Here is a 15345-nt window from a genome sequence, read left to right on the forward strand (position 1 = left end):
CCACAGCCTGCCCTTGCCCAATCTCTCGGCCTGTAGGTGGCTTGCGTCTCTGCATACGAGCGGGTAGGGGCTCCCATCTCAGCGCGCCCGTGCGGCTAGCCACCATGCACTGCCACTAGCACCTTTCCCGCAGAGCTGGAGGGTAAAAAAAAAATGGCCCACGGCCGTAGTGCTGATACTAGGGCCAGTCCCAAGATAGGACTTGCGCTACCTGTCTGCATGAGGGGTCATTGCTGTCGTGTGGAGTAATCGTGGAAACGGGCAAGATTCACATAAGAATCGTGGCACGGCGCCCCAGCGAGTCTGACGGATGTTGGTATTAGAGTTTCGGTTTCTCCCATCACCGATTTTCTCTTCTTCCATACATAATCTGCTCTATCTACTCACTCGACGCCTCCATTGCTGGCCTTTTGCACCGAGCAAGCCATTCGTACCGTGGGCCTTGTCCCCCTCTTTCCCCCCCACTCTCCCTCCCTCTCCTGCCTAGCCTCCCAACATGGGTTGGAGTTTCCATGGCCACAAACGCGATGTCGACGCTGAAAAGCACCTGAGGCGGCTACACAAGACCACGCCCTTTATCGAAAGCCCGCTTGTTGGTGCTGACCATGAAAACCTCGTCTTCTCTCAGCGACACGAGGCCAACAGCGTCGAGCTCTTCTTCGACCTGTTCTTTGTCGCAAACTTGGCAACTTTTACCGCCTACCACTCAATCACAGACTTGGACTACCTCTTGGGATACATTGGCTTCTTCGGAATTCTGTGGTCATGTTGGTTTCAGATTACGCTGCACGATGTGCGCTTTGCGCGAGACTCGTTGTATGAACGTATATGCAAGACGATCCAGTTTATTGCCTTTGTTGGTTTGGCCCTGGCTGGCAGTCAGTTTAATCCTGCCAATCAGAAAGCCCCCCGCAACAACACGGTCAGTCTGCAGCCCTATTGAGATTCCCGTGCACATTTATTGACTTTTGACCACAGAACTTCCGCATCATGTGCTACACGCTCGTCATAACCCGTGGTCTCTTGGCAGTTCAATACCTTGTCGTCCTATTCTTCACCTGGAAGGCAAAGTATTCCAAAATCTACCTGCCTCTGATGCTCATGTTTGCCATCTATGCAGTCAGCATGGGTGCCTTTATTGCCATGACGCCTGTTTTTCGCGAGGGTAATCAGAATCGGCGACACATTTACCTTGTTTGGTATGTCGTCATGGTTTCCGAGGCCTTCCTAGTCATTGCCATCTCGTGTTTCTGGCGCATGCTCAGCTTCAAGAAGACGCATCTCATGGAGCGAATGAGCTTGCTTACCATCATCGTCATTGGCGAAGGCGCCATTGGTGTTACAAAGACCGTGTCCAGAATCATGGGAAAGCACGGCCTCGATGTCGAGGGATGCTTTCTCATCATGTGCATTATTGTTGTTCTGGTCCTAGTCTGGGCGCTGTGAGTATCCTGAAACACAAGGCATAAACTCCCAAACTGACCACCCATATCAGGTACTTTGACAACTTCCCACACGGCCACTACGGAACCATCCGGCAGCAGATTTGGAGTCTTTTGCATTTCCCGCTTCAGATTGCAATCGTTGGTGTAGTTGAGGGCTCACAGCAGCTTGCCCTCGCTCGTTACATCATCAACAACACCAACAAGGCCTCAGGCAAAATTACCCAGTATTGCCAACTTGAAAATCTCGATGGCGAAAAGCTCCAAGACAAACTCATGTACTTACTCGACTACTACGAACTCGATGGTAAACTCGAGACGAGAAGCTTCTTTTACGAAGCGCGCAATGCCATCTGGAAAATCGGAAACACGACGAGTATCTGCTCGGCTGATAAATCTGACAACTACACATTTGGTGACGAGAACAAGTATAGTAATTGGCCAGCTGCGTTCAAGGACCTGTTCTACGCCATCAGCAACGGCATGTACACCGGCCTTGGTATGAAGCTCCCAGTCGACAAACTCGAAAAGCACAGCCCGCTCGAGGTAGGCCTCCACGCCTGGAAACTCGTTTACTTGTACTTTTGGACTTCCTTCTGCATCCTCATCCTGTGCCTGGTCATTTTCCTATTCCTCATCCGCCGCCACAGGGCTGACCTCTTCGACTACACATCCGTCATCTCGCGCATGAGTGCCTTTTGCGTCGGCGCGTCAATGTTGGCGCTCATGGCCAACGACGCCAAGATCTACGCCGCCATTGAGTCGCCAGCTCTTCTGCCAGTCTGTGTGGTACTTCTCTTCTTCATCCTCGTATGCGACAAACTAAGCTGCTTATGGTGTAACAAACAGCTCAAAAAGAGCGGGCAGCCATACGCACTCGAAGTCGAGGAACACGAACATGGCCACGGCCACGGCCACGATCACGACCACAGTACACACACGACCGTACATGAGACGGGCGCAGTGTATAACAATGTACCGCACGACGCTACTACCGTGGGGATCACTGAAGTGAACAATGCCTCACGATGGAGCATGCATCCAGACGACTTGAAGCCCCTCAATGCTTACAACTCAGGCTACAGTGCCTCTCAGCATAGCATCGCCATGGAATCAATACACAGCACACCAGATACAACCCCTCATGCGCTAAGCCCAGACCCTGCCCCTCATCAAGACTACCTGGCCATCACTCCTGCTGGATACGCTCCGGTCAACACAGAACCAAAACCATGATGCTCGAACCCGTTTTAAACTCAGCATTCCTTCCTTTATTCATCTCTGGTTTTCCTTGTCTTGTAACACAGTCTCTTTGATCATTTAGCGAGCGCGGCGTTTGCATTTTCTTGTCTATAATTGCATGATATCCAAGCATCTACCTATCTGGTGTAGATAGGAGTAGTAATACTCCAAGTATCTTAAAACATAAAAAGATTATTTCACATCCTGCCAACCTTCTCTCTATTGAATGCTGAGAAAGTACTCGTGATGTAGTATGGATAGAATATAGGAGATGGAAAAGATAGAATGTCACGACAAAGTATAAAGAGTAGAGGGGCAGGGAAAGCGATCTTTGTACGAACATAAGATCACGGGTATCATATATATACACATGAATGTAGGTCGCCTCGGTGTTAGTCCATCGGAGCTTAGAAGTCCTAATTACCTACCTTTCAGTTGTCCGATAAATTCGGAGATAAGATCGCCCAGCTCCGACTTCATGAAGCTTGCGTATATGTATTCCTACTGTAACACAACTATTATGGCTAGTACAAATAGAGTTAGTATATTCATCGGAATCAGTCTTGAACGGGTGTAGTATGGTAGTAGTGCTAATATTTCATATATGCACGTAGTAAAAGTGGCTCGTTTTGGTAGACAAGACCGCGTGGTCTGGATTTTCCGGCTTCACTGACCGATTCAGAGCTTGCGCGGTGTGAGCCGATTAGAACGCGTAAGTCTCGATCATTATTCCCTGGTCTACAAATGAGCTCATGTTCTTTTTTGGGAGGGTGGTTATCGGGCTGCCAATTGCACGGGGTCGATTTGGGCTACACTGTTCTGCCCTCTGGTGTTAGCTATCCAGGTCTCTTAGATACGCCTCGAATGATACCCTTAGATTGATGGGAATCCTGTGGCAAAAGAGCCTGGTCGTTTGTAGACAAATACGCCTAGTCTAACGTCTATCCTTGAATGATGAACATCCTTGTATGCCGACAACAACTTATCGGACCGCAAGCCGATTCATGCCGTGGAGGCCGAGATGTCCGGGGTCCGGGAGACACAGCAGCGATGTTTCATTTAAGATATGTATTACAAGTACAAGCCACGACTATGACGATACCAGTGTTTCTCTTATTCGATACATCTTCATCTCCTTCATCATGGATAGCCAAATCTTCTCAGAGTCGGCCCTCATCGCGCAAGTCACTACACTATCTGCTCTGGTCATTACGTTTCTTGCGCTGCTTCCAAAGCTCAGCCTGCAATTCAAGTTATCGAAATTACCAGTGTTCGGCCTTTCTACAAACAATGACAAGCAACGAGCCTTTTTCCTCAAGTATTGCACAGAACTGTATCGCAAAGGATACACACAGGTGAATACATCCCTGTCGTCTACAAAGATGAGAACTCACAAGCTGGTAGTTCACAAGATCCGTTTACCGCATGGCAGCAGATGATGACATACAATATGTGGTCATACCACCTAGGTTTTTGCCGGAGCTGAACAAACTCTCTGACGATGTTGTAGATCTTCCTGCAGCTGTTAAAAAGGTTCGAATCTGTTATCTTGTAAATGACCAGGTTTGGTGCTAAAATTATATAGATGCTTGAAGGTCATTATACCAAACACGAAACTAACTTTCCCACATTGATGCACAGTATAAAAGCTGATCTTACACCTTCATTAAGTATGGGAGCGCACTACTGCATCAGACTTGTCGCTTATCTGAAAGACAGAACGCCTCAACGAGCATGTTTCTGCCGAGGTCGACAACGCTATGGAACGCTTCATGCCTCCTTGCGAGGATTGGACTAAACTGACGATATACGAAAGTGTAACAAACATTATAGCTCAGGTATCTGGCCGCCTGTTCGTCGGACCAGAACATTGTCGCGATCCTGAATATCTTGACATTGCAGTCAATTTCACGAATGAAACAACTACTGCGGCTTTCGCAGTCAAGAATTGCAATAAATGGCTTCGCCCCTTCAAAGCCTCTCACCTCTCCGAGGTCCAGCACCTCCAGAACAGATACGAGCGGGCTACCAAATTCTTCCAGCCTATCCTCCACCAGAGACAAGAATCGGACCGGAAGAATTTCGACGACATGTTACAGTGGTTGACGGATCGTGCCAAATCAAGCGGTGTCCCTATGGAAATTTCGTCACTGATACGACAGCAGCTTACACTTACTGTCGCAGCCGTCCACACTACCGCCATGACAGCCACCAACAGCCTATTCAGTCTCGCGGCGATGCCCGAGTACCTTGAGCCACTTCGTGAGGAGATCCAGACCGTCCTAGACGGCAATGGTGGGAGCCTCACACCACGCGCTCTTCAGCAACTAGTCAAGCTAGACTCCTTTATCAAGGAGGTAGGCCGCTGGTACCCTTTTAGCATCAGTAAGTTTTCCCTTCCCCCAGCCCCCCCGCCCCCCTAAGAACCAGTATGATGATAGCAAAACAAAACTTAACCAACATTGCAGCTTCTTTCGCCCGCTACGTCCACAAACCCTTCATCCTCTCCAACGGCCAACACATCCCCGCCGGCGTGATAATCGAAGTCCCCTCCGACGCCGTAAGCTTCGACCCCGCCATCTTCACCAACCCCAACGAATTCGACGGCTTCCGCTTCTACAAAATGCGAGAGAATGCGGGTACGGGCGAGCTAGCACGCTCGCAGTTTGTCTCGGCGAATGAACGCGATATGCTGTTTGGTTATGGCAAGCATGCGTGCCCGGGGCGCTTCTTCGCCGCCAATGAAATCAAGATGGTTCTGGTTAGGATGATTATGGATTATGATATTGTGATGCCAGATGGGCGGAAAGAGAGGTACGAGCCGCTTCAGGTGGATAGGCAGGTCATGCCGAATCCGAGCAATTCTTTGCTTCTGAGGCGCAGGAAGGTTTAGCTAAGGGGAACTGGAGTTTTGTAGTCCAGCGGTGTAGTGTGAGAGATTAGTCTGGTGTAGCTAGGTAAGGTCAGATGAGAATGAGTTCGGATTCCTTGAAGAACGGGTTGGATCGCTGGATGGAGTTCGGCTTGAATGGCATGTATGGAGTCTGATGGATCCATTGGTTCGGTTCTGTAGATTGATTTGGTCAATAGAGTTTCCTTTGTTCAAATTCACATAAGTCTCCACACTGAGAGATTCATTCGATTGGTCTGTTGCATTCTGTTTGGAAGGGTCGATGTTGGTGGGCGAACTGTGGATGACGAGTAGTTTTAGGTGTTAGCTTCGCTTCCCAATCGTTGACATCTTCCATCTTTCGTGTCCGCTCATAGTATTGACTGGAATTACTTGATAGGTTGTTTAGTCTCACTCTGAATTTTACGCACTCTCCCCTCCCCCTTGTATCCACTCTTTTTGTATTCGGGTTTAGGGCAGAGGATGCAGTACTAGGAACACACCAGAAGAAAGGGAGTAGAACGATAATACATGTTAAGCCATCAAGTATCCTGTTTCTCTCAAAGATCCGGAAGCATGTCGTGTACGAAGAGTTTACGAGTTTCGCCAATTCAAATTTGCGCCTTTGATGGGAGGCCCGCGGAAGTTGTGTGCATGAAAGGAAAACTATTGTGCCCAGTATTCCAGACCGCTGGTCAATGTCTGCAGCTAGTCTAATTCACTTTAATCTATGTAATAAGCGTCATAGGCGTAAATTCTACATCTCGGAGATAAACACTGCGCTTCGGCCATCGGCCATCGGATCTCGGAGGACTGGGTGGTTACTTACGACGATCATGGCAAATCTCTTCTAAACGCCACCAATAATCGCCATGCTATAGTCGGGGATATCATTCGGTTCGGACATGCTCCACTGCTTTTGGAAGAAACTGCATTCGAGAACTCTGGTATTCGGGGTCACTGTTACAATAACAAAGAAGCCGGATCCGATCGGAGCATGATCTTCCCAAGATCGGAGAAATGCACGCTATGCTCATGAATAGAGGTAGATAACCATATTTTCATTTGATGGTGCTATATATTTTCTTCGATCTGGATTTCCCTACCGATCTGTACACTCTACAGTAGATGTCATTGAAGATCTAGAGATATCTCTCATTTTAATTACTTTCACTTTTCCTAGCTATACTTTTAGCTTCCCTGCCGTGATATTCCCACTCACAGCATACTATCCAGTCTCTGCCCTTTTCAGGTGCCGATTCGTATAGAGAAGTAAGACGTTTTTTTCCGCAACACCTCAAGCCTTGAACACTGGGCTAATGTTTAATAGTTTCTGTGACAAATCAAACATGGCCTCAGCACGTCCTATGTTGCCTTCTGACGAGAAAGCAAACCAGCCGTCGTCCTCATCATCCTCTTCGTCAAACATGGCCCAAGATTTCCTTGATCCTTCAGCGAAGGAGCAACCGCCTGGCGAGGGCGTAACAACACCTGATGAGAGTGGAGTGGCGCTGGAGGCTGCACAGCCAAAGCAGCCTACCGCGAATGCCGCCTCTCCACCACCCAATGGCGGTACTCTGGCTTGGTTGCAAGTCTTTGGTGCATTCTTCCTCACATTCAATTCATGGTACGAGACAACTCTTGCACTGGGACCATAAAATCATGTGCTAACTCCAGATCAGGGGTATCACCAACACATTTGGATCATATCAGGCATATTACGAGACGACTCTACTCCGGAGTTCTAATTCATCCACCATTGCCTGGATTGGATCTGTCCAAGCCTACCTTATGCTGGTAACAGGAACCCTCGCCGGACCCATCTACGATGCCGGATACCTCCGCGCCCTTTTGCTCGTCGGATCATTTATGATCGTCTTCGGCCACATGATGCTGTCACTGTGCCATGCCTACTGGCAAGTCTTACTAGCTCAAGCCTTCTGCGTCGGCATCGGCGCAGGTTTGGTTTACGTTCCGAGTGTCGCTATCCTTTCGACCTACTTCTCTACCAGGATCGGGGCCGCCATCGGCATTGCGGCTTCAGGGTCATCACTGGGAGGTGTCATCTATCCAATCGTCTTGCATAAGCTTCTCCCAAAGATCGGATTCGCATGGGCCACTCGTGTGCTCGGCTTCATGATGCTAGGCACACTGATTGTCCCCAACCTCGTCATGCGCGTCCGCGTGCTTCCCCCTCAAACACGGACCCTATTCGATTTCAAGGCCTTCTTGATCCCCGCATACACCTTCATAACTTTGGGCTTCCTATTGGGTTTTGCGGGTCTCAATGTACCCTTGGTTTTTGGCCAAATATTTGCAATTACGGAAAAGATTACGAATGAGGATCTGGGATTCTATCTCATCGCCATTTTGAACAGCACTTCGCTCTTTGGCCGTTAGTAAAACTCTCTTCAACACTTTGCATCATTTTGCTGACACCAAGTTTTAGGTATTCTGCCGAATCTCCTGTCGGATAAGATTGGCCCGTTCAATGTCATGATACCATGCATACTCATGTCTGCGATTCTCTGCATACTCTTCATGACCGTCACAGCCCCGGCCGGAATTATCGTCCTCATGGCGTTCTATGGTTTCTTTTCTGGAACCTTTGTCTCACTGCCTTCGACGGTTATCATCTACATAAGCGGCAATGCTAAACACAAGATTGGTACACGTCTGGGCCAGGCTTTCTTTTTCTGTGCAATTGGTATACTAATTGGTGCACCTATTGGCGGCACAATTCAGAAGCACAACGGCTATGATGATCTGTGGATCTTTGGAAGTTGCCTGTTATTTGCATGCGCGGCGCTCGTGCTTGTGGCAAAGTTCACTTGGGAGGGATTATCATTGAAGAAGACCAACTAAAGTGTTTACGCTAACATATAGAATGGATGTTGCATGTTACAAACTAGGGCTTATAGCATTGATATGATATAGCATAGATAGTCCATCTTATAGGAGTAACACTTAGGTTATATTGATTGTTACCTAATAGTTTAATACTACCCAATACTGGTCCGAAGGTAATAAAAGCTTACTGAGTTTGTTGACCTAGATGCTTATTCTTATAACAAAGGCTAAAAGATAGCTAGGTTAAGTTGGTAGAAGCTACGAAGTAGTAATACGCAGTAGCAATATGCTTAGCATTCTAAAAGAGCTAGAGCATGTTATCGCGCGGTCATCACCACCGCAACTCTTCTATCTCTCGTCATAACTATTCCTTCTAGCGAGCGATCTTCTTCTTCCTGTACTCTGCCCTGTTCTTAGTAGGCTCTTAACCTGAAGCCGAGCGCCGTTCCCACTCAATGAGCGCTGGAAGCAAAAGCCTAGCAGTATGCCGTATGTTGCCGTCCAGGTACTCGCATTGACGCCCCGATGCACTGATGTTGTTTTTGGGCAGAAAAAAAAATTAACGATAGTATCTTTGTTCGACCTATAACAGACCCTAGAATATATAGCGAGCCTGTCCAGAGCTACGTGTCTATAGATGGCCCCACGGGGTTGGCAGTATTTCTTCCTCCACATCTGAAATCCTTGCCTCTTCTGCACGCACTTCCGCTCCACGACTCTTTTCACTCCGCGTATCTGTCGTTGCCTTATTTAACACATCCATTTCGCTCGACCTTCCCGCATCCTGCTCGTGGTCTGACGAGATCTGTTTCCAGCTTCGGAATCCTCTGCCTGCTGGCGTAGAGTTGGCTTTTACGATGTTGACTCTTTGACCCGGGGCGGAGGATCCATACGAGCGGTATCGCGAGGTGATTGACGAGAAGAAACCGTCGGGTAGGATGCGTCCAAGCAACATGCGGATTGCAGGCAAGGAGAGGCAAGCGAAACAGCAAGCAAGCTCGATTTCTGTCCATATGGTTATGGGAACGTAGTCCCAAGTGGGATCGATTGTGGTCTTAAAGGCTAGGATTGTGTGTAGGCGGACTATCGTGGCTACGCACCCACTTTGGCTTTCGTTAGTTTACCCACCTCTCCTGGAATGAACAATGGGAGATACATACAGTGTTCCAATAGCGAACATGATGCTCACCATTATTTTGCGCCATCTCGTCATATTCAGCGTCCGAATGCATGCCAAAGGAAAAATAAGCAAAGCAACATCCTGAGCAATCGCCGATGCACTGTTTGCGTATGCGATGGCATTGATGTCCGTGCACTTGGCGGTCTTGATATCGCGATCCCAGAATGCGTTTACGGGGTTACAATTGAAGATTGTGAGGAAGATGAGAATCAAAGTGTTGATGGCAATCCAACCCAGGAGCACCAAGGATCCCAGCTGAGCGCCTGGCGACGGGAAGACCTCTCTGTATAACAATGCCAGGGATATTTTGGTGAGTCCAAGGACAAACGTGTAGGTTACCCATGCCACATAGAAGAGTTGAAGGTTCTGGAGTAGTTGCCCTTCTTGGAGATTCCAGAGATGTTCGCCAAAGCCTACTCCAGCCATTTTGAGCACTAGTCCCAAAGGAACTGTGGTAAAAAGCAGTGCTATGACCACGATGTAGTCGTCAAGAGCGAATCTCCGAGTCATTATTCTCCCAATAACCCTCAGGAGCACAAAGGTTACGGCGATCGTGTAGCAAGCGATTGTATAGATGTAGACATCGTTTTGCTTAGACTCATTAGAGAGGTGACAGATATCCTGTTGCACTTTCGCTGTGTTCAGGGTGTCGGCCATGGTGCAATTGGCCAGCATGCAGGCCGAAAGTGTGTGTGCGAGTTCGGCATTCTGGCACTGACAGTCATAATTGTCAAGAGTGCAGCCAGCGGGTGGCACAGTGAGGAACAGGCAGCTCAACTGTATCAAATGTTAGCCTAAAAAGTCTTAGAACTCCGAAAATCTAATAGGGATCTGGACACCCACACCACAGAGCGGTATATCACTGATTGACAAAGCCCTCAAGTCCACACTTCGAATATCGTTCAGCGCAGCAACACCAATCTGACTTAGCTGGGTACACAGCACAGCTGCGAAAAAATTTCGAATCTGCATCTCTCCAATCGCCTTCACAGAGTTGCACCACCTGGGTACTTTACCCAAGAAGAAGAGATCCTTGGAACTTGCATAGGGGTGGCTCAGTTTACATACCAGCTCAAACAAAGATTGCCTCAGAAGCGCCCGAAACCTCGCAAGGCATAGTGCGAGCCTGGCCCTGACCCTGAATCAGACAACACGCGCGGCTCTGATTGATGGATGAACCACAAGTTAGTCTGCCAGGTTGTGGTGTGGTGGCGAGCAATTCTATCTTTTGCCACTGGCGTGCGGGGAAGCAACGAGTACAGCCATGCGTAAAAGAAATTCCTGAACTTCTTCAGGCACAGCAAGAAGGGCGCGAGCGAAGTTGCGACTACTTTGATGAGTATCATTTCAGGGCTTTCTAATGAGCGTCTCGAATCACTGCGAGGTGGGGTTTTCTTCCTTGGCGTGGAGCGGCATCTCCACGACACTAGACGGATTGGCGCAAACCTTATTCCCCTGGGTTCCCAACAGGCAGATTGCCTTGGGCGGGTAGTGATTTCAATCATGGAGCTAACGCAGTGGGAGGGCAGTGTGGTGATTCTGGGCAATCTTGTATGAGGTTCACCGTACGATGTATATCTCGAAGGTTGTGTTCGTTGGGTACATCAACGAGTAGCTTCGAACAACATGTGCCGGCCGGTAGTGCGATGGTTCTGTGGATTTTCTCCTGCCAAGGCGTAAGTATCGTGCTTAACGCCACCACTCGCCACTTATACCCAATAAGCACACCAGGGTCCCCGTCCGCCAATGGAACTGTGTCCCGATGTTCTGCCAGCTGCCGGATAGACGATCGTAGAATAGCTGTAACTACCGTCTGAAAACGCGAATGTCACGACAGGGATGGCTAGTGAGCTTAGTGCAAACGTCAGAAAATTAGCGGCGTCAGTGCCGATCTACACTACTCAGGCCAGACTATGCTGGCGATGAAGACGCTGGGCAGCGCTCTCAGTAGGACGGACAATGCAATGCATGGCTCTCTCCACCATCCCTAGCAGGATATAGGCGTCATGGCGACACATAGTAAACGCAGTGTTCTGTAGATAAAAGCTAGTCTTTCTGTTTTTCTATCGATACAGAGTCATCCTATGTTTTTAGAATACTGGCAGCAAGCAAGATTGCGTCACTAGTCTTTTGAACCCACTCCTGCGCTAGGTTGGCGTCTTGATCAAAGGTGATACTCTCTGTGATACCAGGAAACGTCACGGGAGCATATCCCGTATCTCGACCGGGAGCGAAGATAGTGTGTTGATAGAACTCACGGGTGGGCAAGCCACCCTGGCTAGTGAACCCACGAGAGAAATCTCGAGCTTTGTGATTCTGCACGGTGATAAGCGCGCTGTCATTGGCAGCAACCGCTTGATCCCGAAGAAGGACGAATTCCTTGGCCGAACTCTCAAACGCTGAAATGGCACTCGTCAGATTGTTAAGGTCAATGGTGAAGTTACTGGCACTGATATCCTCCTTCAGAGAATCGAGGTAGGTGTTGAGCTCAGAGACGTAGTCGGCTGGCTCCAGAGGCACCACGGGATCGGAGACCATATGGTAAAGTAGAAGGGCGAGGAACTGGCCCATGGCCTTGTGTGTAGTAAAACCTGGGTCACCAAAGGTTGCCATCCAGTGATAAGAGTCATAGTTGGAATGGTAAGGGTAGACGGGGTCATTTGGTCCAGGGCCAGCTCCCATGTCGATGGATGCAATACCACGGTGGAGGAAGGCAGTGTAATCACTCCCGCTGCCGAGGACGCCAACTTCGCCGGACTCGTGCGTCCACACGTCGTACATGGTGAGACTGGTCTCGTTGCGGTATGGATATACAACCTTTTTCATCAACGAAGTAGCAATGGCATGGAGGTCAGGAGTTGCCGCAACATCGGGGATCTGGAGATTGGCCGACATTGTTAGTATGGCTTACACATGCATTATTCAGTTGTTGCTTACCGGGCCGGAAACTGCTACGTCGATATTTAGGTAGGAGACTGCGGCGTTCTTGAGCCATGGAAGATATTCTTCCATCCATTCGGTGCTAGATATGTAAGTTGAAGACACCAACGGTCACACGTGGCATACATACCTTCCAACAAGACCATACTCTTCGGCATCCCAACTGCAGAGTACGATGGTGCGTAACGGCTTCCATCCAGTCTTTGAGAGTGCGCCAAATGCCTTGGCTAGTTCGACAAGCACAGCGGATCCAGAGTTGGGGTCAGCCGCCCCGCCAACAATCCAGGCATCTCTGTGGTTTCCAACAATGACGACTTCGTCTTCATTGGTTCCATTGATGATACCGACAACATCCCAAATTGTACCGTATGTGTCATTCATAACATTGGACATGGAAAGCGTAGCACCCGATCCCTCACCGGTGTAGTATTCCACGCCTGGAATAGCACCAATCCAGCGCGTCCTGTTAACTTCAGTACCATTTGAGCCGTGTCCGTTGAGAGCTAGTAGCAGAGGCTGGGCCTCAATCCAGGAGATGGGTAGACTGGGAATTTGGGGCAGAATGTTTCTACGATCAGAGCGTGGCGAGTCTGGCTTGGAGACGTAGCCAGGCGTGGTTGGATCTCCTGGGTATGTACTCAAAAATTGAACTGATCCACGCTGGACGGTGGTAGGGTTTCTAGCACCGCCATGTGGATAAGGAGCGACGCCTTTTGCCCTGGATACCGTTAGTACAGTGAGATATGGACAGGCTAGGTATGTAATTACTCAGTCATGTTGCCATCGTCACCAGGATCTGTGAAAATGACGGCTCCAATCATGCCGTGGTCTTGGGCATTCTTGACCTTGAGACCTCGAAAAGGCCCACCATACTTGGCCAATGCAATCTTGCCCTCGAGTTCGACACCAAGTTCAATCAAACGATCAAAGTCGACTTGCTGACCTCTACCAACGTAGATATATTCTGCAGACGCATTACCGGTAAAAGAGTAGCCGTGGAATACAGGCACGCTGTTTGGGTAGCTGGTGGTCGGGTCCTCTTCAAGTACAGCCTCTTTTAGACTAGGAGTGTACGTACTCCCATTATTATAAGTGAGCTTCAAGGAGTTTGACACGGGATAGTTCAAGAACACGTCTGGAAAATTGTCAATGCATGTCTCGGTGCAAAGGTTGGGTCGAGACTGTGCCTACAATATTCGTCCAAGCGTGAAGTGAAACCATAGTCGGACCACCTATCTGCCGTCCATTGTGCTTTGATCATGAGTTAGTGTTTTTTGTTGAGGACACTGGCGAATGTGGTGATTGATTACCCATGGTCTTGTTCTGGCCAGCCAAGTGGGCTCCATGAGCTGCGAAGCGTTAGCGGTGCTGTGGTCGTGGGCGGCTTGCGACACGGACTATAGTAGTATGACCATTCAGATATAGAGAGGGCGTCGAAAGAATTGAGCAAGATCTCCTCATGTGGGGTCAGGGTGGGGGGAAAGGACGCCTGTCGTTTGACATGCGGGTGGGAATGATGGTGGAAAGCACGTTCACGCTGGCAGGCCTGAGCGCCAATGGCCGCAAGGACCAAGAGTGATGGCCTCATGATGTTGGTGGACCGAGTGAGGGAACGGGGATGGCACAACTTGGTGGGACACAAAGTGTATCTAGCAATCCCTGCGTCTCCATGACTTTAAATACTTGCACATGGACATGACAAGCTTTGACGCAGCAACGTCAACGATACCGTTGAGGGAAAAAGATTCGGCAAAAGGCAGCGATTGGCGGTGACGTCGGATACTGCGGCTTGCGTATATTCGGTATCCAGGAATGCAGGTACTAGGAGATATGCGGGCAATTGACTAACTCAGGGTGGAAGGTCGCGGGGTTGGATATGCGCGAGGTAGCATCGACGTGCTTGGCCATGGGGGATGACGATATCGGCTGTAGGGCAGCCGGTTGGCTTCTGGAATCAAAAGGAGCATCTCGAATGACGCGGGGGCGCAAGGCGTCAGTAATACGGGCATACTGGTGGCCGAGGTGTGTAAGAGAGAGAAGGTGTGTGTGTGTATGCATGCGGGGAAGGACGGTGGGGATTCCCCATTCCTAACGACCATCTCTCTCTCTCGCTCTCGCTCTTGTCTGCTGCAATCCCATTGATACACAAACGGGACGGAGTTGGACATTGGAGTTGGTCAAATACTTCCTCGGACCCATCATGGCGTCACCCTGCTGTGGCGTTTGCGCAGTGATGATGTTCAAGAATGGTACTGTGTGTCTGGGTGTCTGTATGTACTATGTGTGGAGAAGGAACTAGAAAGTGGCCGGGTCTATTCCTTTTTAGGACTAGCCAAAGACAAGTTTCGAATCATGGTATTAACGGGGATTGTGCACAAACGAATACTCGACTTATATGAGACGACACTGAACAGTCTTGTGCCATGTAGAGTTGCAGCGTCAGGACCTCACTACTCTCCCGTTACCATGTATATCGTTGTCTCTACATTATGGCTCTTATCGTATCGTGTATATGAAAAAGATTCAAGTAAACATACATATTATAGCACAATGAATATATCTAACCTTTCACAAAGTCCTTGTACTCCACGCCCAAGACCCGCCACTTAGCAAGCCCATAAAGCTCGCGGAACCGGTGCTTCTTTTTGATTCAATGCTCACGAAAAACTTGACACGGCGTGTAGATCGCCGACATGCAATTGCATCAACTGCGTGCAAGTGCGTTGTTGGGGTCTTGGACTCTATTTCCGGCTCCCCCGACGCACCCACCACTTCCGTAGCGCCACAAGCCAGCACCGTAA

At 49.1% G+C, this 15345-nt stretch overlaps 6 protein-coding genes across 6 annotated transcripts; 3 read left to right on the forward strand and 3 right to left on the reverse strand.

Moving 5' to 3' along the window:
* Window positions 1–496: 496 nt before the first annotated feature.
* On the forward strand, window positions 497–2678 carry COCMIDRAFT_87845 (uncharacterized protein; the record flags this gene model as incomplete). Its single annotated transcript, XM_007687082.1, has 3 exons — window positions 497–922; window positions 979–1442; window positions 1496–2678. The coding sequence occupies 3 exons, from the start codon at window positions 497–499 to the stop codon at window positions 2676–2678; spliced, it is 2073 nt and encodes a 690-aa protein (XP_007685272.1).
* Window positions 2679–3826: 1148 nt separating this feature from the next.
* COCMIDRAFT_87858 (uncharacterized protein) lies at window positions 3827–5577 on the forward strand (the record flags this gene model as incomplete). Its single annotated transcript, XM_007687083.1, has 5 exons — window positions 3827–4039; window positions 4089–4217; window positions 4270–4354; window positions 4404–5069; window positions 5153–5577. 5 exons carry the CDS (start codon window positions 3827–3829, stop codon window positions 5575–5577), a joined length of 1518 nt encoding a protein of 505 aa, XP_007685273.1.
* A 1424-nt stretch (window positions 5578–7001) lies between these two features.
* COCMIDRAFT_34316 (uncharacterized protein) lies at window positions 7002–8439 on the forward strand (the record flags this gene model as incomplete). The annotated part of the gene is made up of 3 exons (XM_007687040.1): window positions 7002–7201; window positions 7257–7969; window positions 8024–8439. The coding sequence occupies 3 exons, from the start codon at window positions 7002–7004 to the stop codon at window positions 8437–8439; spliced, it is 1329 nt and encodes a 442-aa protein (XP_007685230.1).
* Window positions 8440–9355: 916 nt separating this feature from the next.
* On the reverse strand, window positions 9356–10492 carry COCMIDRAFT_48009 (uncharacterized protein; the record flags this gene model as incomplete). Its single annotated transcript, XM_007687044.1, has 3 exons — window positions 9356–9527; window positions 9585–10381; window positions 10448–10492. Coding segments are annotated over 3 exons (1014 nt in total), but the record flags the coding sequence as incomplete, so codon positions are not given.
* Window positions 10493–11686: 1194 nt separating this feature from the next.
* On the reverse strand, window positions 11687–14132 carry COCMIDRAFT_87995 (uncharacterized protein; the record flags this gene model as incomplete). Its single annotated transcript, XM_007687084.1, has 7 exons — window positions 11687–12481; window positions 12542–12626; window positions 12675–13262; window positions 13313–13679; window positions 13736–13795; window positions 13855–13893; window positions 13943–14132. 7 exons carry the CDS (start codon window positions 14130–14132, stop codon window positions 11687–11689), a joined length of 2124 nt encoding a protein of 707 aa, XP_007685274.1.
* Window positions 14133–14388: 256 nt separating this feature from the next.
* On the reverse strand, window positions 14389–14643 carry COCMIDRAFT_87788 (uncharacterized protein; the record flags this gene model as incomplete). Its single annotated transcript, XM_007687085.1, has 1 exon — window positions 14389–14643. The coding sequence occupies one exon, from the start codon at window positions 14641–14643 to the stop codon at window positions 14389–14391; it is 255 nt and encodes an 84-aa protein (XP_007685275.1).
* Between the last annotated feature and the right edge of the window lie 702 nt (window positions 14644–15345).

This window comes from Bipolaris oryzae (assembly GCF_000523455.1).
Source record: "Bipolaris oryzae ATCC 44560 unplaced genomic scaffold scaffold_25, whole genome shotgun sequence".
In the NCBI taxonomy this organism is placed as follows: Eukaryota; Fungi; Ascomycota; class Dothideomycetes; order Pleosporales; family Pleosporaceae; genus Bipolaris; species Bipolaris oryzae.